The following is a 20793-nucleotide window of genomic DNA, read 5'->3' on the forward strand; positions in this document are numbered from 1 at the left end:
TAATTAATTTATAATTACTAACTCGTATAACAAGCAAAAACCATTGTTCTCGTAATTTATGAATAACTTGAATTAAAAATATCTCATTATAAAAATTTTCTAAAGACATCATGTATTTTACTATTTCATTTAAACGTTGATAAAATCAAAATTATTCGCTTAATTAAGTAGCATTACTAATAGAAATAATAATTAAAGAGTATATGATAGTGGATGAACTTCGAATACTACCAAACATCGTCGTAACATCAAAAGTTGTTTGAGAGAAACTTTAGAAATTTATCTGAGACTTATCATCTTAGATATTAGTTTCTCACATTTAAATTCCCAACTGTACCAATATAATATACAACTGTAACTAAATACTTGTAGTATTTTTGTTCATCCCAGAGGCTGAATATTGTTGAATTAATAATCCAATGAGAGCAACAATAACCTTAGTAACTTAAAACAATTGAAGAAATCTTTGAATCTCAAAAGGAAGAAGAATAAATGTATATTTTATTTACTATATTTTTGTTTGATGTTAATAAGATGATATTTCTTTGTGAAACACATACACAAATACTCGAGCAAGTAATTTATTTTCTCCTATACTATTTATTTTGTATTTTCTATAACTACAGAGAGTACCTGCTGTTGAAGTTAGTGGATATTTTTTAGTCTTAATTTCGAATGCATGAAGCACTCGGTGTTGTTTGTACGTTTTTTTTTTCCTACCCCTTGGGCTCTTGGTGGCAGCAAAATTCCCATTACCACCCGTTCTCTTTTCTTCCAACGTGCCAGTTTGTCTCATTTCTGTATCTTTTACTTCATGTTGCTGCCCTCCAGCTTTCCTGCCCCATTCCATTTAGCCAGTAACATCTCGCAAAAGCATCTCCCATTCTTTTTACACACTTTATTCTATATTGCGATCGCTGGCTAACAAAAGTAAAGAATAAAGAAATAGTTTTCTAGCTGTATAACTTGTACGCTTTGCCACGACGTCTTCAGAAAAACAAAACGACTTGTATATTTATATTCTAACAACGTTCTATTGCATGAACAAAATACAAATGAAAATATCTCTTGGGCGAGGACGAAATGTATATACTTGTACATATAAATGTATATATATCTGTAGAAATACATTTGGATCTATATAGAACTAACACTCTTTTACTTTCCTCAAGGAGTTATTGAGAAAAGTTATAGATACTGGAAAATATATAAGAGAAAAGAGGATATAGAAGTAGTCAAGATGATGAAACAATCGTATTTGTTCAATTTTCATACATTCTTTCGCAAGCTTATAACCTTTGAAAATTTTCAATTATATTATTACATTTTCTCGTGAAATTCTTCCAGCATGTATTGACGTGTCGATAACTTGAATTACGTGATGCTTTAAAATTCAAGAACCAAACTAATATTCGGTATCGTTGAAGCTCGACAAATAAAAAAAAAAATAATTAAATTCCAATCGGTTATTGTATTTTCAGACGAGCAAAAAAAAATAGAAGGAAAATTTTTAGGCATTTAAAGCATAGTAAATGAAAATAAATATACAGAAAAATGTGTTCACAATAGGGAAAGAATTAGAGAGTGTAATAGAGAAATAAGGCAGATGTCATCCATCCCCTTTAAAGCGCGTCCCACGTAAAGGCCCAAGGCTGTCGTTAAATATCACGGTGTGGAACGATTTCATCAAGGACTTTAAAAGACAATGCACAACCTCGGTCAGGATGAATATTGTGGGGGCGGTATACAGGGGAGGAAAATAGCGCAAGGCTACGACGAAGAAAACGAACGTGTGTATTGTCTTAACTCCTCTTCTCAAGTTGATTCTATACAATCAACTTAAGTAATGTCATGAATTCATGTTTCTAATCCACTCAATTAAAGCGTCCGAGATGGTTTTACACTATCTGTTTTATTACTTTAGATGGAATCGTAGAATAAAAATGATAAAGCAGCAATATTATATTTTATGGGTAAAATATGTGTCTTAGAACAATTCAACAAATTCAATTACAATTTATAACATTGTAATATTATATTACCCTTCGTAACGGTTTAATTTGTAATAAAAATACATTCCGAAAAATAATTATAACGAAAGGATGTATCTTGATAGAGAGTAAAAAAAAATTTATTCAATTTAACAAAACAGACTAATTAAAAATAAATTTTATATTTAAATAGACTTTCTGGTGAATATTCATCAAAAAAAAGTATTTTTACTGAAATAAATATTAATTTACTATTTCCGACGAGTATTTGTAATTATTATTTTTTTTTATTGCTAGAAGGCAAATATTTGGTTTCGATGAATATTGTTAAAAGAAATATCAACGTTGAATTTTCGAACAAAATTAATTAATAGAAAAAATATTTTTTGTATATTTTTTCATTAAAATTTTAATATAGAAAAAAGATTAAAAATTAATAAATGAATTAATGGCTGTCAATATTAATTTTTTTTCCAATGCTTAAAAAAAAAATGCGTATAAAATTGATGAATATATTTGATATCTTTTATAAAGCTAAAAAACTAGCTCTCTAGAGTAAATCATTGAAGTCAATTTTTAATGGTAACCTTTCAGAAGAATTTTAATTTTATAGATATAAAATTAGATTTTTTATCTTTTTATATTAAATTTCATCAATTTAATCCATGAAAATGGTTGATGAATTTTAATTCCATTTGAATATAGATAAAATTTAAAAAAACAGATAATTATTTTCTTCTTCAATATATAATAAATCAATAGAAATCCATGGATGATTACCTTTGATTAAACAATGACGAATCACAGTTTATTTATTGTAAATGAGAAACATGATAATAAAAGTATTAACTGCTTTACTCGGTATTTCTATATGTATTTTGTTTAATATACACATTGTTTCATGCTTCAATGAAATTATGTAGATTCAACATTTATGAATGCTTTTATTGATCAAAAATACTTTTTTTTTTGTTATTGCGAAAAAATAGTAAATTGCAATGTAATAAAACTTTTATTATTACCTTAAAAAAAATTTCAACATACAAAGAGTAAGTGAAAGAATAATAAAAATATTTTCAATAAATGCTCCAAGTTATGTGAATAATCAATTTTATCTGCATTAAATTTAATACAGCAAAAATATTTTTTCTTTATTTTTTTTTCGACAAAAAAACCAAATAGTAGAGATGTTTTTAACGCATAAAATTGTTATCTTAGAGTGTGTATTAAATTTTTATTTAAAAGAATGCGTTCAAAAGAAACTTAATAAAAAGAAATATTCGATGTAAAACATATATTATCAATACTTGTATTAAATATTAGAAAATATTCAAGACAAATGCAGTGGTTTTGTTGGAAAATATTCACACATTTTCGATATCAAGGATAAAAGAAAAATATCAAAGAAAAATACGTGCTCACAATTTGAAATTACATGTTTCTTTCAGTGCTCCAAAAATGGATAAGGGTCAGAAGTATATAATATGGCAAACAAACTACTCCAAAAAGGAGTACCCGAAAAAACACACACATATATACTAATACTCTATTAACACTCATCATCTTTTTGAATTTCTATTTAAAATAAAATGATGAAAAATAATAAACTTTAGAACGACAAATTTAATCTAAAGTGTAAAAAGATATCGGAAAATAAGTAAGAAAAACATTCAAGCTAGCTCAAGTCTCGGCATTTTGCTCAAGCACGACTGTGGTATTTCACTAGCTGACGTTGGCAAATTTCTAAACCCTAGAATCTGCAAGAACTCCTAGATTACAAAGTGCTTGAAATGATTTCTGTTGTACTCGAGACAACTGAGTAACTTTGCGATAAATAAGAAAAAAGAAACGTCACTTTCAAAAGGATAATAAAAAAAAAAAGTACAAAGTAAATTAAATTAAAAAAAGACAGTAGATATTCATCTTTGTCCTTTGATAATCCGATCTCTTCATTTGCCAAGAGAAAAACTTTTGCACTTATTTTATCTAACATCTAGATTAAACATTTTTTGATCACTCTGTATGTTTACAAATCGTTGATAAAAGAGTATTAAACTTTTTGAAACTGCTTTAATACTGTCAAAAGCTTTAATATCATAAAAATAAATAATAATAATAAACAATGCATTAATGATAATTGTAACCTTCAATAAACGCAACGAAGTTAAATAACAACAATAGTATGGTCACTTATTTAGGAAACTTGGATAGATTTGAATAATTTTGACCTTGAATGAGAAAGCGAGGGATAAAGCAGAAGAATAGAAATAAAACTGCATTGCCATCAATTTGCACCAACAAACAGGATGAATTAAAAATCTCCAAGGGTCGAGGGTCACATGGAAGTGGAAGTTAAGAGTAAAAGTAAATCGTAAAATCGTGAAACCGTAAATCACGCAAACTCGTAGCGCCCAATTCCCTCCTCACTCTTTTCCTCTCTTTCTCTTTTGTAGCCAACATAGCCGATATGCCCCGCTGCCCCAAAAGTTCCTGAAGCTGTCTCTTTACTCCTCACGAGAACCCTACGCGTGCTCTTCCCCAGGGTAGACTTCGCCTACTGTCTCTCCTCTTCACTCCATACTCCTCGCGTCTCACTCCAACCGTCTACAACCCTCTTTACCCCCTCCGACTCTACTCATCCCAGCGCCCCTTTGCCTCCACACCCTCTCAATACTACTACTACTACTTTGTATCTCTCGTCTATCGTGCCAGCAACAACCTCCCCTTTACCAGCTGGAAACACATGGCGTCATCAGCCTTCGGCGTTCAGGAACATATGCAATGACCCTGCACGTCGTATGCAGCGTCACACCAACATTCTGAAGATCCGACTTTGAAATAGAATCTACAACCACCAACTGCACGACGGGAAATGCTCTATCAAGTCTCGTGGGAGGCTCGGAAAAACGTCAAAAGTAAAGGATTTTATTCCACCTATGAAAATATCTGACAATACTCAAATAAATAATACGTTTTAGAATATTGACACATCATCGTTTCAAATTTTTATTATTTTATATTTTTCTTAAATTATTATCTTTCTATCAATATTATATTTTGAACATTTCATATTATTTTATTAAACAGAAAATAATTCAATTTCAAAATTTATATCATTCCAAATATTATTTGAATAAATTTAAAGACTTTATTAATTTAAACTTTAATTCTCATTAAAATTTTAATAATTTTTTAATGTAACAATGTACAATCTAGTGATCCAATTTTTAAATTCTATACTATTCAAAAGTTAAAATTAAATATGATTGTAATTCTTGAAAATATTTTTTTAATTGAATAGATGCAGCGGAAGTAGCTAATTAACTCCAATTTTGTAAAAACTTCTAAGATTTTATATTTAGAATATGTTTGTTTTTCTTCGTTAAAAATGTATTCCTAACAAAATAAAACTGCTGAGAAGTTTACAATATAATGATAATAATAATAATAATAATATTTCTTTTTTCATAGTTTGTTTTCAAGTATTTATTTTCCTCTATTGATAATTAAAAATAAAATAAAAATTGTAAAGATATTTAATAACTACCTCAAAATTTTTGAATAATACAAGATTGCCTGTATATAATAGATAGCAAATATCTAAAATGATGAAAGACATTTTGTCAAAAGAGAAAATGCACAGACGGATCCTCTCAATAGTACTCTTTATTTTATTCAACCTACAGTGCACGCATTCATCCTGACAAAGATAGTAAAAAATGAAATAAAATAAAAAAAAATAGATATATCAATCTTTCTATTCTGTCATTCACTTTACCATTCATCTTACTATCAATCTTCCAGTTTCATTTACATCGTCAATCTATCACCATTTCTTTCTTATTTGCCATTTTTACTCCAATTTTATCCTAATTATTATCAATATTTTTATGATTATTATTAGTATTACCATAATAATTCCAGTATCATAACTAATAAAAAAAAATCCTGTTCTTTTCGATTTACCAATAAATAATTAGAACAGTGAAGTATTCATAAAAAAAAAATGAACGAAAAAAATTACAAAAAGATATAAAAGTCGATAATGTTGTAGCATGTCATTAAAGAAATAAATACAACAGCCGAGGTTCAAGTTTTCTTAAAGTCTAGTAAAACCAAAAAATTTAATAATCAAGAATTTCCTAGAGAAAGTAGACGTTAATATTATAACCCAGACAGAACGTCAGGGTTTTAAAAGCTGATTATATAGGTATATTATTCTCATAGATACACTATGTATATACTTTAAAAAGAGGAAGAGTAATTTTAATGCTGAATTCTCATTGCTGACACACTCAAACAATTCATCTGCTCGTCTATTATTCGTTGCGAGGTTAAGAAAAATAATAGCTGATGACTAAGACAAGAACTTGTATGTTACGTATAACAAAAACACATTCAATGTACATTCTAATGTATTTTTTTTTTCAACGGAATTCACAACTACCATTACTATCTGTAAAAATTCATGAGAATTATGTCAGAGTAGGGTAGTAAAGTACTCTACATATACAGCTAAAATGTTCTGGCTTCAGTGTTTCAATAGCTTTGCTTATACTCCGATCCGTCATGCTGAGTTGCCTTCATAATCATGTAGACTAACTGTCTATAACTTTTTCCAATGATAAAAAAATTTTTTTTATATAATAAGTATTGCTATTTTTATATAAAGAAAGAATAAATAAAACAATTAAACAGTATTTTCATCATTTAACTTTCCAAGAAAAATAAAATATATATATATTACTCCTGAAAAATATCATTTACTAATAAAGCTCACTTGTTTTAATTTTTTTTTTTTTAAATAAAGTGAGTTAAAAAAATAATTATAATAATTAAGATAATAATTATTAAATTATCTCTAGATAGAAACATCAAAGAAATAGAAAAATTTAAAATATTAATTTCTACCATGTTAACAATTTCTATTTCTCATTATTTCATATTTAATACACAAGAGGATTTTTTTTAAAATAAAAAATTCATTCTACTAACAACAATGATGGAAGTTGTGGTTTACAAGACCTTAAGGTTTTACAGTTCAATGTCCTTGGATGATTGAAAATCAAACTACATCTTATATAAAGATTACCGAGGTGATGCAACACAAAGTTTTTCCTTTGCGACCATTATTACACTCTCCTGGTTTGCAGTGATGAAGAAAAGAGTATATAAGAAAGTTTTCTTTTTCAGGTGATAAAGAGAAAAAACTTGCAGACCAGTAAAAGATGTGACAGACGGAGTATATAGAAATAAGGGAGGAGCATTATACATACTAGTATTTGACTACAGTTGTATTGAAGCAACGCCTGCGGAATTAGCTTAATATGTATTTATATATGTATAGGATTCAGTCAGATTATTTTAATCCTTACTATTTTGATAAATCTAGGATAAACAAACTTCCAGAATGCAAGTTAAATAAACGATGAATTCAAATAATAAAGTACAATCAAAAGAAAAGTACGAGAATTATTAATATTCCATTTCTCATGGTGACCAATATCAAAAGAAACTGAATAAAATGGTTAAAACATACATTTTCAATAATTAAAAATATAAAATAAATATATAAACTATAGCTAAGATAGTTTAAATATTAAAAATCATAGAAAATAATATTTACAACAGACAAAATAAGTAAAAGATTAATTATCGTAAATAAAAGAGACCAATAAGAAAAATAATGAAGAAATAAATTGGAATTGATGTGGAAATCGTTTCTGTTCATTTATAGTGGGTAAATTTGTGTAAAGTCTTTGATAAGTGTAAATAGAAAATGTTATTTCTAAAAGGTTATGAATTGATTGAAATTTTTAATTAAAAAAATGGTTAAAGGCATAGATTTGATGTTTTATATCGACATGAATTAAAGGGACTTCAAAGCAATGGATGAACGAATGTGGTACCATAGAAAATTACATTTTTGACTGACACGAATCACAGGAAGTGAAGTAATAAAATTCATACATTGAACGTTTTTAGCTTTACATCCTATACACTAGATCCTATAATTTTTTTGAATAATTATTCACTGTTATAGATTGAATAATATGTTAGATTAAATGAGAGTGATGAATTTAAATCTTTATTCACAGGATGATGTAAGTATAAATTTATGAAAATAAATGTGACAGTTGTATTTATCGGCTGTACTAAACATCTAGTGGTGCAATTTGTTTATTTCATGAGTCTTATGTCGGCACATAGACATACAACACTACATTGATAATAAATTTATGGGATTACTATCTACTTTAACGTAGGGTAACGAAGATTATCGGCTAAAATAAGGTCGTAGTATGAAATTGGAAAGAGGAAAGAGAGTTGATGTTGATAGCGTGAAAAATCCGGCCATTAAAAATGAGGGTAACCCGACGGAAAGTGATGCGATGAATAAAATACTAGAAAAAAAATCAAATAGAAGACTAGCAAACATGGAAATAAAACAGACAGATGACAACTAGAAGCCGGAAATATCACTGATGTCTCGGAAAAATATTTTAGACAATTTATAGTACTTTTTTTTCTACTACTTTTAGCAAGAAATATTTATAAAATTTCTTGGAAAATAGATAGATACTCACGCCGTAGTTATCACGGTAGTTTAAAGATAGCAAATAGTCTAGTCTCTTTAGCTTTGGGAGAAAGTGAGCCGAAATACCGGGATCGACGACGGTGTAGGGACATCAGGCAAAACAACAAACGGCGGTGTGCCCTCCTCGTTGTCGTCGATGTCGTCGTCACGTTCCCGTTTCCTCGTTTTTTATTTTCACGCACTTTGTATACTTCATTCACAAATCCATGTTGAAAATAAGATTTTTTAAGAAGAGAAACCCTCAGAGAAATATTTTTTTTTTTGAAAAAATGTTTCAACTTTTTTTTAACAAATTTTTTTTTCATAAAATGGAATTTTTCGAGATATTTTTTGTTTCACTAAATACTCTTCTATCTCACTCTTTTGCACCGCCGAAACTCCTATGACGGCGGAGCTCCAGATTAATATGGCCGTCCGTTGACACGAAGTTTCGTGGAACGAAAGTCTGGGCAATTTGATTATTTTTTAATGGCACTAACAATTTATTTTTATCTATATTACTAATAAGATTAATCATAAATTAATACTTATCACTAATACACTCACTTTACTCTATAGCACTCATTTTTTACACCCACGTAATGTATTATCCTGGTTACTTTCTGGGCACTCACCTCACTGTCGTACTTTCCTTCACCCTCGCACGGAACCTTAATGTATTTGTAGTTTCACAATTGTTTAGATTATAGATCGCGTTCTATAAACGCGATGATTATAAAACTTTATAAATGGCACAGATTAATTTCGTATTCCACACACTTGTATAATTCACTCGGGCACACTGGACGCGGGTTCTTCGTGAACGACGTCAACATCACCACCGTACGCTGTCGTGGCGGCCATCTTTTCGGGACCACACGAATGAAACGCTTTGGAACTATCGGCGACGACCAACAACGGCTGTATAATCTTTATATGTGTTTGTGAACCACACGGTAATATGTACAGAAAAGCTGCGATCACGGACTATAAGACAACATATTAACGAATTACTAACCATGTATACGTTCACTCACACAAAAACGAATCAAGCCGGAGAAAAGCACACGACAAGAATACAGATGTTCCGTATGACTACTAGCGCCATTAGTACCTCTTTTCTTCACGGCGATCATTGTGCCCCCTTCAGGTTGGATCATCAAGTCACGTGTTCGTTTTATTTTGGTAACAAATTTAAATACCCTCCAAGATTAGTAACATGTAAATGTATATTATTGATAATAATAAAAAATTCTTCAAGTAGTTTAATTGTAAAATTTATTTAATTGGTGCAAAATGGTATCATAAAATATAAAAACAAATTTTAATTTTTTTTAATTATATTTGAGATTTTTATGAGATATATTTAATTGATTAATATCAGTAATATTGATAGACAAAATAAGCTTTCAAAATGTTTCACAACCTTACAACAACATTGTAGAAAAAGTTAAACTTCTTTATAAAATATATAACTGTATACATATAAATTTATATGTACTCTATATGAAAAAGTATAATTGTATCAAACAATTATTAAAATTTTAACAAAATTCAATAATTTGTACGTTTTATTACAGTAAGGAAAATAATATCCTTGTTCTCTTGTTTCATTTCTTTTTTTCATTTGGAAGACTCAAATGGGGAATGCTATGGAATGCTTTATTATAAATGATCCCTTATTTTTTTAGTGTAATGAATTATATCCCCTTTGAACATGAATCCAACCAGTACAATATCTAATTCTTAACAATTTCTTGAACAGCACTGACAATATTACGAGCACTGATTCCAAAAGCATCGAGAAGAACAGATGGTGGCCCTGAACGAGGAATGCCGGTTACTGCAAGCTTCTTCACAATTATATTACGTTCAAGAGCAACTGCAGACATAACAGCATCACCTAAACCCCCTTCCGGATAATGATCTTCTACAGTTACAATCCTTCCTCCACAATCTTTAGCATTACTAATAATTGAAGCCGCATCGATTGGTTTAACAGTAAAAGGATCCATCACTCTAGCATGGATTCCTAATCCAGCAAGTTCTTGAGCTGCTTTAATAGCTTCATACAAAGTAACACCAGCTCCAATAACTAGAACTTGATCCTTGGAAGACGTTTTGACAATCTTAGCTTTACCAATGGCAAAAGATTCGTTATTCTCATAAATAACGGCAGTGTTCGGGCGAGAAGTACGGATGAAGCAAACACCTTTTGTATTGGCTGCTAATTCTACAGCACGTTCAGTAGCTACAGCATCACATGGATAGAAGACAGTTGAGCCTGGAATAGCACGGAACATTGCAACATCTTCTAAACCCATTTGAGATGGTCCATCTTCACCGATAGAAACTCCACAATGAGACCCAACAAAGTTAACATTTGTTTGTGAAATTGCACCCATTCGAATCTATAGCATAAATACATGATCACAATTTTATTTTTCAGTATTATTATAGTAATATGAGAATCATTGTTATTGTTAAAGTAACTACATAATATTGATATTTATTTTAAAAAATTACCTGATCGAAGGCACGAGTGAAAAATGTAGCAAATGCAGATACAAATGCAACTGTTCGATCTCTTGTAGCAGCTCCAATGGCTACACCAACGGCATTCTGTTCAGCGATGAAACATTCAATAAATCTCTTTGGATCTACAGTTTTTATTTTCTCAGCAAAAGTTGAATTCTTCGTATCGCCATCCAATGCAATAACTCGGGGATTATTTTTTGCTATTTTCGCCAGAGCTGTTCCGTAAGCTAAACGAGTAGCTACTTGGTCGCCTATTTTATAATTTGGTGGACTATCGAGTTGAATGTTACTGATATTCACAGTCGGAGCGTCTTCTACTAAAGGCTTTTGAGGATGTAAAGCTAGAGGACCACTATTTCTTATCAAAGAATTCAAATGCATTATAACTTCATCAGATTTGTTGCCAAGAGGCTTCCCGTGCCAGTTTTCTAAATCTTCAATAGTTGGGAAGTTCTTGCCTTTGAAAGTTTTGGCGAGAATAGCAGTGGGACGTCCTTTAGTCGTTTGAGCTTCGTGAAAAGCCTGAAAATTAGAAATCAATGCTTTAACATTCTCTTCATTCTTTTGAATGCTAACGCATACTTTAAAGCGTAAATTATTATTTATAATTATAATTAATCATTTACCTTAACTAATTCTTCAACATTATGTCCATCAACAACCAATGCATTAAATCCAAATGCTTCCAGTCGTTTACGATATACTTCCATGTTATGCTGAAGAGAAGTTGGCTCACTTTGACCGAGACGATTGATATCAAATACTGCACAAAGATTGTCCAATTTATAATAAGAAGCAAAGTGGAGTGCCTCCCAAATGGATCCTTCTGCTGATTCACCATCTCCAATCAAGCAATATACCCTACATTGGACCAAACAATTTAATCAAAAGATTCTTCTTTAAATTAAATATCAAATACCACCAACACATTTAACATTTTTCATTCAATAAAAATTTTTCACTTTAATATTTGAATTCTCAAATGAATCATTAAAGTTAAATATACCTGTAACTGGCTTCATCATAATTTTTTCCAACATAAGCCATTCCAGCAGCAACAGAAAGACCTTGACCTAATGATCCGGTACCAACATCGATAAAATTGAGTCTAGGTGTGGGATGGCCTTCCAAATCACTATCAAATTTCCGTAAATTCTGAAGTTCAGATATAGGAAATAAACCAGATTCCGCCCAAGCTAAATCAAGCCAGATAGTTATGATAATTAGTAATTGTGAACAAGAATAATCACCTTCATTATTCAAGCAGATAAGAGTTATAAGAGTCAAAAAAAACATAATGGTTCGATTACGTAATTATTTCTACCTGCATATAAAATTGGAGCAGCATGTCCTTTACTTAAAATGAATCTATCGTTACTTGGATCACGTGGAGTTGATACTTTGAAGCGCATTGTATGGAAGAAAAGTACGGACATGATTTCTGCCATCGAAGCACATGATGTTGGATGTCTGAAATTAAAAAACAGTTACATTAAATGTTTAAAATACTTTCTAAGTAATATGGTTATTTTTCTAGATTGTGGAAAGACTCATTTGAGTTCAAAACACATTGACTTCATTTTTTTTTTACTTTCAAGAGTGAAGTATCATAAAACTCATTCAAAAAAATCATGACCAACTTTAAAGTCCTTCAATGTAGATGAAGTCGTTTTGGAAACTACTTAAACTGAATTAACTGAAAAAATTTTCTATGAAGTTTTTAAATTTCTGGACTTTATTCATAAGATTGAACGGAATATGAATATAAACATGGCATGTCGAAATTATTTATTCATCAAATCGTCGTTAATAACTCGATTAATTGTATTATTATATTAAGTTGCAAAATTATGAATAAATCATGTCATTCATGTTTTCTAAATTAACATTCACATTAATTTTTCTATTAAAAAAATTCCCCTGATAACAACCATTTTTTTAAGTTTATGAATAAGCTAAATATATAATTACTACATTTAAGATAATGAGGGAAAAATAATACTACTTCCGAAAAAAGTTCATTGATCCATTTCAAACGATAGCATATTGTTAATGTATATAATTTGTTGAATTTGGTAAAAAGCTGTGCTAAACATAAAGAGTTCTATTCAGCTCTTATAGATTTTATTAATCTCTCTAATATATCACACATTCATTTTAATGCAAGGAATGTTTCCAATTCACTTTACCCGCTCTTCGATGCTTCAGTTGTTTTGATACTCAAAATACGTAGTCTATGAGCTTCATCTCGCAATTTCTGTAACTCTTTTTCACTAATCATTGTTTTAATGTATTATATTTAATCGAAAAATTAATTTATATCAAAACTTCTTATAAATAGTCTTAGTCTTATCAAAGCTCGATATGAACTACTAGTCGGAACAGTAAAAATAATGTTCACGATTGCTGAACTACGTCTCGACCTCGTGACGTATAGAATATATCGAACGAATCTTTCCAACTATAATTCTAGTTTGAAAATTAGTGGAATTATTGAAATTCTTTATCGGAGCACTTAAAGATCAAATGAAAGAATTTATGTATAAAATTTTGAAAATTTTCCTATTAAAAAATCATAACCAGAAATGTCCAAAAATTTTGCTGATTTCATTCAGAAAAATATTTATCAATATAGCTGATATAATGTTGAATAATCTTCATATCATTAGAAAAATAATCCGGGTCTTTTAGTGTTGAATTACAGCACTGCAAGCATTATATAATCGTACGTTTCTAGTATGGTGTGACAATCTCATGATGATTAGCTAGATTGCTATACGAAGCAAAAAACTATGCTTTATTATCGCTTATGAAATTCTATAATTATTCTTGAATTTTAATAAATACACGTTTTATTCGTTGATTAAGAAGTTCTTCAATGAGCTCATCTTTTTTAAAAATGTATAAAACTTGTTGATGATAAATATTCACATGAAATTAATATTTAAAATTTTTTATCAACTATTTGTTGAAAGTAGCAAATTTGATATTATCTGCATTACCATTGAGAGCAATAAAAATTATCGTTCATTGCAGATGTTCTTCTAACATTACTTATGTGATCTACAAGGCTTATACTCATAAAATTCTAATTTTTATATATTTAATGAATTTCACTTATCAATGAGGTCCTTTAAAGTTTATACATGATCACCATTCAAACTTAAAGAAAAACACGTGGTCAAGAATATAAAATAATTTACAACTCAATTACATAAATTAGTACCACCTATTTCCTGAAAAGATAATGATTTGATTAGTCAAGTATGAAAGATATCGATTAATGAAGAAAATGGAATCATTTTGCTAAGATAAATAAACTGATAATGTATGAAACATTGTTAAAATTATTTATGTCAGGGTCACTTACCCTGACTTGCTGGCCTGTGTAGCCGTGATCGAATGGACTCTCAACTTATTAGCAATATCCCGCAGTTCTTGGACAGTTTTTGATTCTGGTTTGTGATATGCAGCCATTTTATATAAATTGTTGCTAACTTATTTTTATTTTATTTACTAATTGTATGTAAAAAACAGTTAATTCTTGATAATGGGAACCGGCAATCTGAATGTGTTAACTAGCGTGGGTTTTGCACACAGTACGAAAGCTAATGTTACAAAAATGAACTAGAGAGTGCTAGTATACTAAGCTGATTAATTTTTAATATTAACTTTTCTAATTTTCGAGAGTATCTTAACAACTATTCTAATAATCATTAATTTTTTTCTAAATTTTTAAATAATATTTTAATAAATATAATTAAAGATAATTACTTAAATAATGTAAAAATTACAAAATTCAATAAGTATTTTAAAATTAGCTTAATTTCGCGCTTTTTTGAGAACCAGTCGATAATTTATCAACATCACGTAAATTCCCCCTACTTATACGCCATTTTGGTGGCCATCTTTGCTTTATTGTTATGGCAACCGAAACTGGATGACTTAGTTTATTTATTTGTGTGTAAGCTTTACTGATACTCTTTTCTAACTCGTCTTCATCAAATAAATTGCAATAAAACTCTTTGCATTACGTTGAAAAGAACAATTATATTATTTGTTTATTTCTTTGTGTAATCCATTCACACTGTCATTCTATAAGATCAACAAATTATTAATAGATTTACTGTTACTGTTTGGCAGTCTTTTACATCAAATTCTGAAATATGTCTGCTGTCTTTTTCAATGTAATATTTACATTCACTATGTTTTAAAAAACCTTTGAAATGTTTATGTAACTAACAGGATAAAATATAACCTAAACCTGTAGCTTCATCGTCATTGTCTGTCGATGAAGAATTTCTCTTATCTTTAATGAAGCCATGGTTTAGGTTTTTTTGTTCAGCAACAATAAATGTAAGTATAATTAATATTCAGTACTTTTGTTTATAAAATTGTGTTGAAAACTTTAAATAAAAATATTATCGCTTTTTTTACTTAGATTCGAGTGGAACTAGGAAGGTTTTTGAATAAACAGCACAAAAACAAGTAAGTATAAGTTAAAAATACACTAATTTTATTTTATTTAGCAGAAAGATTAAATTGAAAAAATTCGATATTCAACCTTCATTCTTAAATCTAACAAACTTAATACAGTAATCATCGTAGATACACGTAAGGTTTTTAAGTGAATTGCATGATTGTAATATTTTTAGTCTTCTAACAGTTAATCAGTGAAATCTCTATGCAATAACAATTATGACAACAAGAAAATTAATAGCTGTATAGGATAACTTGTACGAATCCATTTTGTAAGACATGAGACAGATTTGAAACGGTTGCTTGTCTATGATTTAATCTTGTCTGATTAATAAACCTGTAATACTTAAAGTTTATACATCTACATGTCAGATACGTCATCTATTTATGATATGCTCAAACATTTACATAATTTCTCTCTTTTTTCCAATACCAAGCATAATATCGAATTATAATTGAAAGACTCGTATGGAAATTTCACGTTCCGTTCTTGATAGAATTTTGATTATATTACATAACTATCTTATTACTATCTTTCTTTATTACGTTTGTGCTGTCAATAACTGGTTTTGAATATTCACTTTGTCTGGTGAATAAATGTATTACTCTAAATCTACATCTTGCATCAATGAAATCAATAAACGAACAAAATTATTACTTTCAATAACAAATGTTCCAAGTAATTATAATTATTTAATTAAGTTTATTTTGTACTAAAAAGTAAAAACAGTTATAAGATACATTTAATAAAATTAATTTTTTCACACTTGGATGAAAATGTAGAACTACGACTGTAATATGTTTAAGTAAACAAAAGTCCTCTTCAAGAACTGAAAAGATTATGTTATAGCAAATGAATTTGATTATTTTTTCTAATTCGTCTACTTTAAATCTTACATTCACAAAAGTAACAAAAGATAGTTCTATCAATCCACCAGCGGTTAGCACTTGAGGTCTTTGAGCCATAGCAATGATTAGTATAAAAGTACTACTAGTTTTACATGGTAACTCATACCAGCTGCTTTCATAAGACAAAAGTCCAACTCTGAAAAGCTTTTATAACATAGAGTACTAGATTCATATTTCATTCCATTATTTTAAAGGCTTAATTCCAATATTTTATTATTACAAGACATTTCAGTTAAATTTATGCATTTAGATGGAGAAAAAAATGTTTCACTAACCTGCTCTTTAAGAATTTCACTAATCCAACAGAAAATTAAAAAGTTTGAACTTAATCCGATAATTGTCACTAGATAAGTAATAAGATTCACCATCTCTCGACGTTCCCAAAACTGTAAATGCCCATTTGAAAGTTAATTACTGATATTTTCTATGATTATCATCTCCCAATTATCTCATGATTTTTTTTGTTACTCACTTTTAGATAAGAATGTTCAGAGGCACAAACAACTAGAGTTACTGCAATCAATTCAACTAAACTTATTTGTTGAAAAATTTTTTCCATATTTTTTGAAAAGCTTAAATGAAAGACATAACATGATAATTTTATTAACATAATTATTTAATATCTGAGTAATTGAACATACTTGATGATATTGATGTGACGAATAACAATTTTTGATATTTTTATTTGCAATACTTTAGGATCCATTTGACTTTCTTTTACAATGTCATTGAATTGTTGAGTAATTATTTGGATTTGACTGTGGACAAATCCTACTAATATTATTGCTAGACCACATGTACCAATAAGATGAGTAAAAAAAAAATATATTGCTAAGAGAAACAAACAGTACATTATTTCATAATATGGAGTTATTGTAGCATCATCGAAGAAATCATAACCAGGAAACATTTCTACTCTATCAGAAAGATTATATTTACGATTTTTTAATTTAGTTGTAGTAATAGGCATTACTACATTATATAATACCGCTACTGTTATCATCAAACACGAAAAATTGTAGATGATTCGCTGGATAACTTTCATATTTTCTTCTATAATTTCTCGAAATTCTTTGTAATCAGTTTCAATAAATTCAACTTTTAGAAATATTATACATTCAGAAATAATTTTCTCTCGAAACAATAATCCAAAATATTTTAATAAAGATGAGCTCACAAACGTTATCGGAGCAAAAAGGAAAATTTTTAAATCAAAGTCACTGTTCTGATCACACATTCGTAACACTAAAGGGAAAATTATCCATACATGAAGAAAACAACATAAAAATCGACGAAAAATATTGAAATATTTTTCAGTCTTTGTCAATGTTTTAGATTTAAATGTCCAAATTCCCAGACTATGTAGAAGCCACTGTACATAGTCGATTGATTGAAAAATATTGTCATTATTATGAATATCATTTCCAATAATTTTTGTGATGATGTTGGTAACAGGTAGCATATTTTTTATCGATAAAAAATAACACTAGAATTCTGCTAGATTAATTACCAGTAAGGGGCTTATTATAACTAATCAGTCTTACTGAACTACATTAAAACGAGAAATAAAATAAATCTGTCTTTAAATGGTGAAATAAAATATTCATAAAGTGAGTGTAAGCTTTTCATGTGATATTTACTTATTCATGGGATACTGTAAAATTAATGTGAGTTTCTGTACAGTAAATAGGATAATAACACATTCGTTTATATATTATTAAAAACATCATAGCTGAAAAATTAATTATCTCTTACTTCTGATGGATTATTGAATTTTGATAGGAACATTGGGAGCTGAATCTACTATACACACCTTTGTTCAACATAAAAACTGTTGAGAAACTTTTAACAAAAATTTTCATTGGTTTATTCCGTCTTGTTCGTTTTGTTTTCAGCCAAACAATATTTTGTAAGTTTTTTCAGTGGAAGTTATATACCCTGTGATGAAGGGTTAGTCTATATCCTTTTTTTTGTATGATGGTGAATCAGTTTTCGTATTTTTTTTTGGTAAAATTGCCTAGTGTATAGCCAAAAGTATACCCTGCAGTTTCTATGGTTACATTATTTTGTATTTTATTATCCTTTCTCTAACTGGCCAGTCTCAACATGTCCGTCTGACTATACAGACTAGTCTATCCTTTCATTTCTGAGTGAGTACGTAGTTTCAATGTGGTAAAAAATATATAAAAATAACAATAATTTTAACGTATTTTGATTTTGATACAGACTATTTTTTTAAAAATTCTTTGAGATAAAAGTTATTTATAGCAACAACTAGAAAAATTTTTAATGACTCAGTGATGAACAAGATAAAATTATCACAGTTAAAGTATTTGCCTGCATATCAAATTAAATTAAGTAAGATTATATATAGATATTTCTAAAAATTTTAATGTCACTTGGAATGATCATTTTTATTTTGTTTAATCTGTTTGACTATTGTTTTCATTAATTACAATATATTTTATAATTCTATCATTCGTAGAATATTAAAAAATGCAATAGTAGTTTTCATCACCTGAAAATATATTTTAATATCAAAAAAACAATTTTTTACTGCAAATTTTGCTTTCATACTGTCGTAAACCCATTGCATGATAACTCCATAAGTCCATTTGCCGTCAGTTTAATTGGATTTTGTGCCATAATGATCATAAAAATAAAATCACGGGCATTACTTGGCTTCAAATATTCCCAGTTGCTCATGTAAATTGACTCACCAACTCGAGAAAACTAAAAAAAAAAATTATTATCATAGACTATATTAATAACTAACTAAAATAATTGTTTTTATACTTTCTTACATACTTGATCTTTCAATAATTCTCCTATGTAACAAAAAATAAATACATTAAACGTAAATGCAAAAAATAGTGTTAGGTAGATTAAAAAGCCAACTTTTTCATCATACTCCCAAGCCTATACATTTAGTAAAAAGTTCATCTTATTTTCCTTTTATTTTTAAATATAAAAATTATTTTTCTCCATTTATTTCTTTACCATCAAACAGTAGTATTCATCTACACAAATAATTACAGTAGCTCCTACTATTTCAATGAGACATATTTCGCCCATTATATTTTGAATTTTTGAAGAAAATCTACGATATTAACTTTCAGCTAAATTCAACTTGAATATATGTGATAAACATTTTAGTTAGCTTACTTGATTACATTATTATGTAAATCGACAATTTTAGCAATTTTTTTTTTATGTAAACTACTATTTTGAAGACTTCTACGATCAACGAACTTTTCTAATCTTGAAATAATTATCTGAATTTGACCACAAACATGAGTTACTAAAATAGCACCAAGATTACATGTACCAACACTCATTGTACAAACAACTGCGCCCATTAAAATATGCAGAAAATAAATAATTTCATAAATTGGAGTTCGTTGAGTATTGAACATAGAACTGATAATTGTCACTGGAAATACTAATGGACGTTCCGACGAGTTTTTTAAAATTGATAAAAGGCTTCCTGGTAAAAAAGGTGCTGCTGCTTGATGAGATATTCCACCAGTAAACATAAAAACAGCAAAAATAATTGTAACATTGTTTCCTTTATTCACATTTTGTATCATGATAGCTCGATCTTTAATATTTTCTATTTTTTCCCAGTCTCTTTTGATTTGTTTTAAACAGTATCTTATATTTTTTCTGTTATAAATAACTGAATAGTACTTCAAAGCACAAGTGATAGTCACTCCAATAGGACCAAAAACAGCTAGTTTTATTTTCAGCTCTTCATCAGTCCAGAATAGATAATAAAAAGATGGGACGATAACAATGAGCATAAGAAACTCGCACATTACATGAGCAAACATTGATAGAAATTTTTCTCTAAATGTAAAATATTCTGTAATTATTGTCCATAAGCCTAAACTTTGAAAAAGCCATCCAGTATGTTTAGTAGCTAATTTAGAATCAAACTGTTCTGATGGAGATGTTGAAATAATGCTAACTTCTTTTTTATTACACATCACTTTTTTATCTCGTTAATACAGACAACAAAGTGCAACTGACAATCTGGAGATAAATTTAGGGGTATAAATAAATATTTATGAACTTATAGGTGTTCCTTATATTTGATATCAATAATCGATAACTTTAGAAAACTTTACTCGTTGCAAATAAATTAGATATATGATTTCATGGAACGAAGTATTTAAAATGTAAATATTTCATGTTTTCTCTTTTATTATTTCATTTACATTTAAAAATTATTCTTAGAAACTAAAGCCAACTAAATATTACAATGTATTATATTATTTTCTTTTTATCAATATTTAA

At 28.6% G+C, this 20793-nt stretch overlaps 3 protein-coding genes across 4 annotated transcripts in view; all 3 read right to left on the reverse strand.

Moving 5' to 3' along the window:
• The window catches only part of LOC118070311 (formin-J-like), a 29485-nt gene extending 19857 nt beyond the window's left edge, over nucleotides 1–9628 (reverse strand). Inside the window, 1 exon segment of the mRNA XM_035088851.1 lies at nucleotides 8579–9628. The gene's annotated coding sequence lies outside the window, so the exon portion shown is untranslated.
• Nucleotides 9629–10185: 557 nt separating this feature from the next.
• LOC118070242 (transketolase-like protein 2) lies at nucleotides 10186–14706 on the reverse strand. 2 transcript variants are annotated; one of them, XM_035088727.1, is made up of 6 exons: nucleotides 14477–14706; nucleotides 12431–12576; nucleotides 12113–12302; nucleotides 11733–11967; nucleotides 11095–11628; nucleotides 10186–10979 (listed from the first exon to the last, which is right to left on the reverse strand). In XM_035088727.1, the coding sequence occupies exons 1-6, from the start codon at nucleotides 14581–14583 to the stop codon at nucleotides 10308–10310; spliced, it is 1884 nt and encodes a 627-aa protein (XP_034944618.1). In that variant the 5' UTR covers nucleotides 14584–14706; the 3' UTR covers nucleotides 10186–10307. The 2 variants fall into 2 exon arrangements, with proteins under 2 accessions (XP_034944618.1, XP_034944619.1); XM_035088728.1 differs by lacking the exon at nucleotides 14477–14706 and adding an exon at nucleotides 13296–13494.
• Nucleotides 14707–16274: 1568 nt separating this feature from the next.
• Nucleotides 16275–20483, reverse strand: LOC118070201 (uncharacterized). Its single transcript, XM_035088653.1, has 7 exons — nucleotides 19660–20483; nucleotides 19495–19594; nucleotides 19082–19227; nucleotides 16967–17066; nucleotides 16770–16880; nucleotides 16483–16638; nucleotides 16275–16298 (listed from the first exon to the last, which is right to left on the reverse strand). The coding sequence occupies exons 1-7, from the start codon at nucleotides 20481–20483 to the stop codon at nucleotides 16275–16277; spliced, it is 1461 nt and encodes a 486-aa protein (XP_034944544.1).
• Between the last annotated feature and the right edge of the window lie 310 nt (nucleotides 20484–20793).

Source organism: Chelonus insularis, unplaced genomic scaffold (genome assembly GCF_013357705.1).
Source record: "Chelonus insularis isolate UGA/USDA-ARS -01 unplaced genomic scaffold, ASM1335770v1 contig_568_pilon, whole genome shotgun sequence".
NCBI lineage: Eukaryota > Metazoa > Arthropoda > Insecta > Hymenoptera > Braconidae > Chelonus > Chelonus insularis.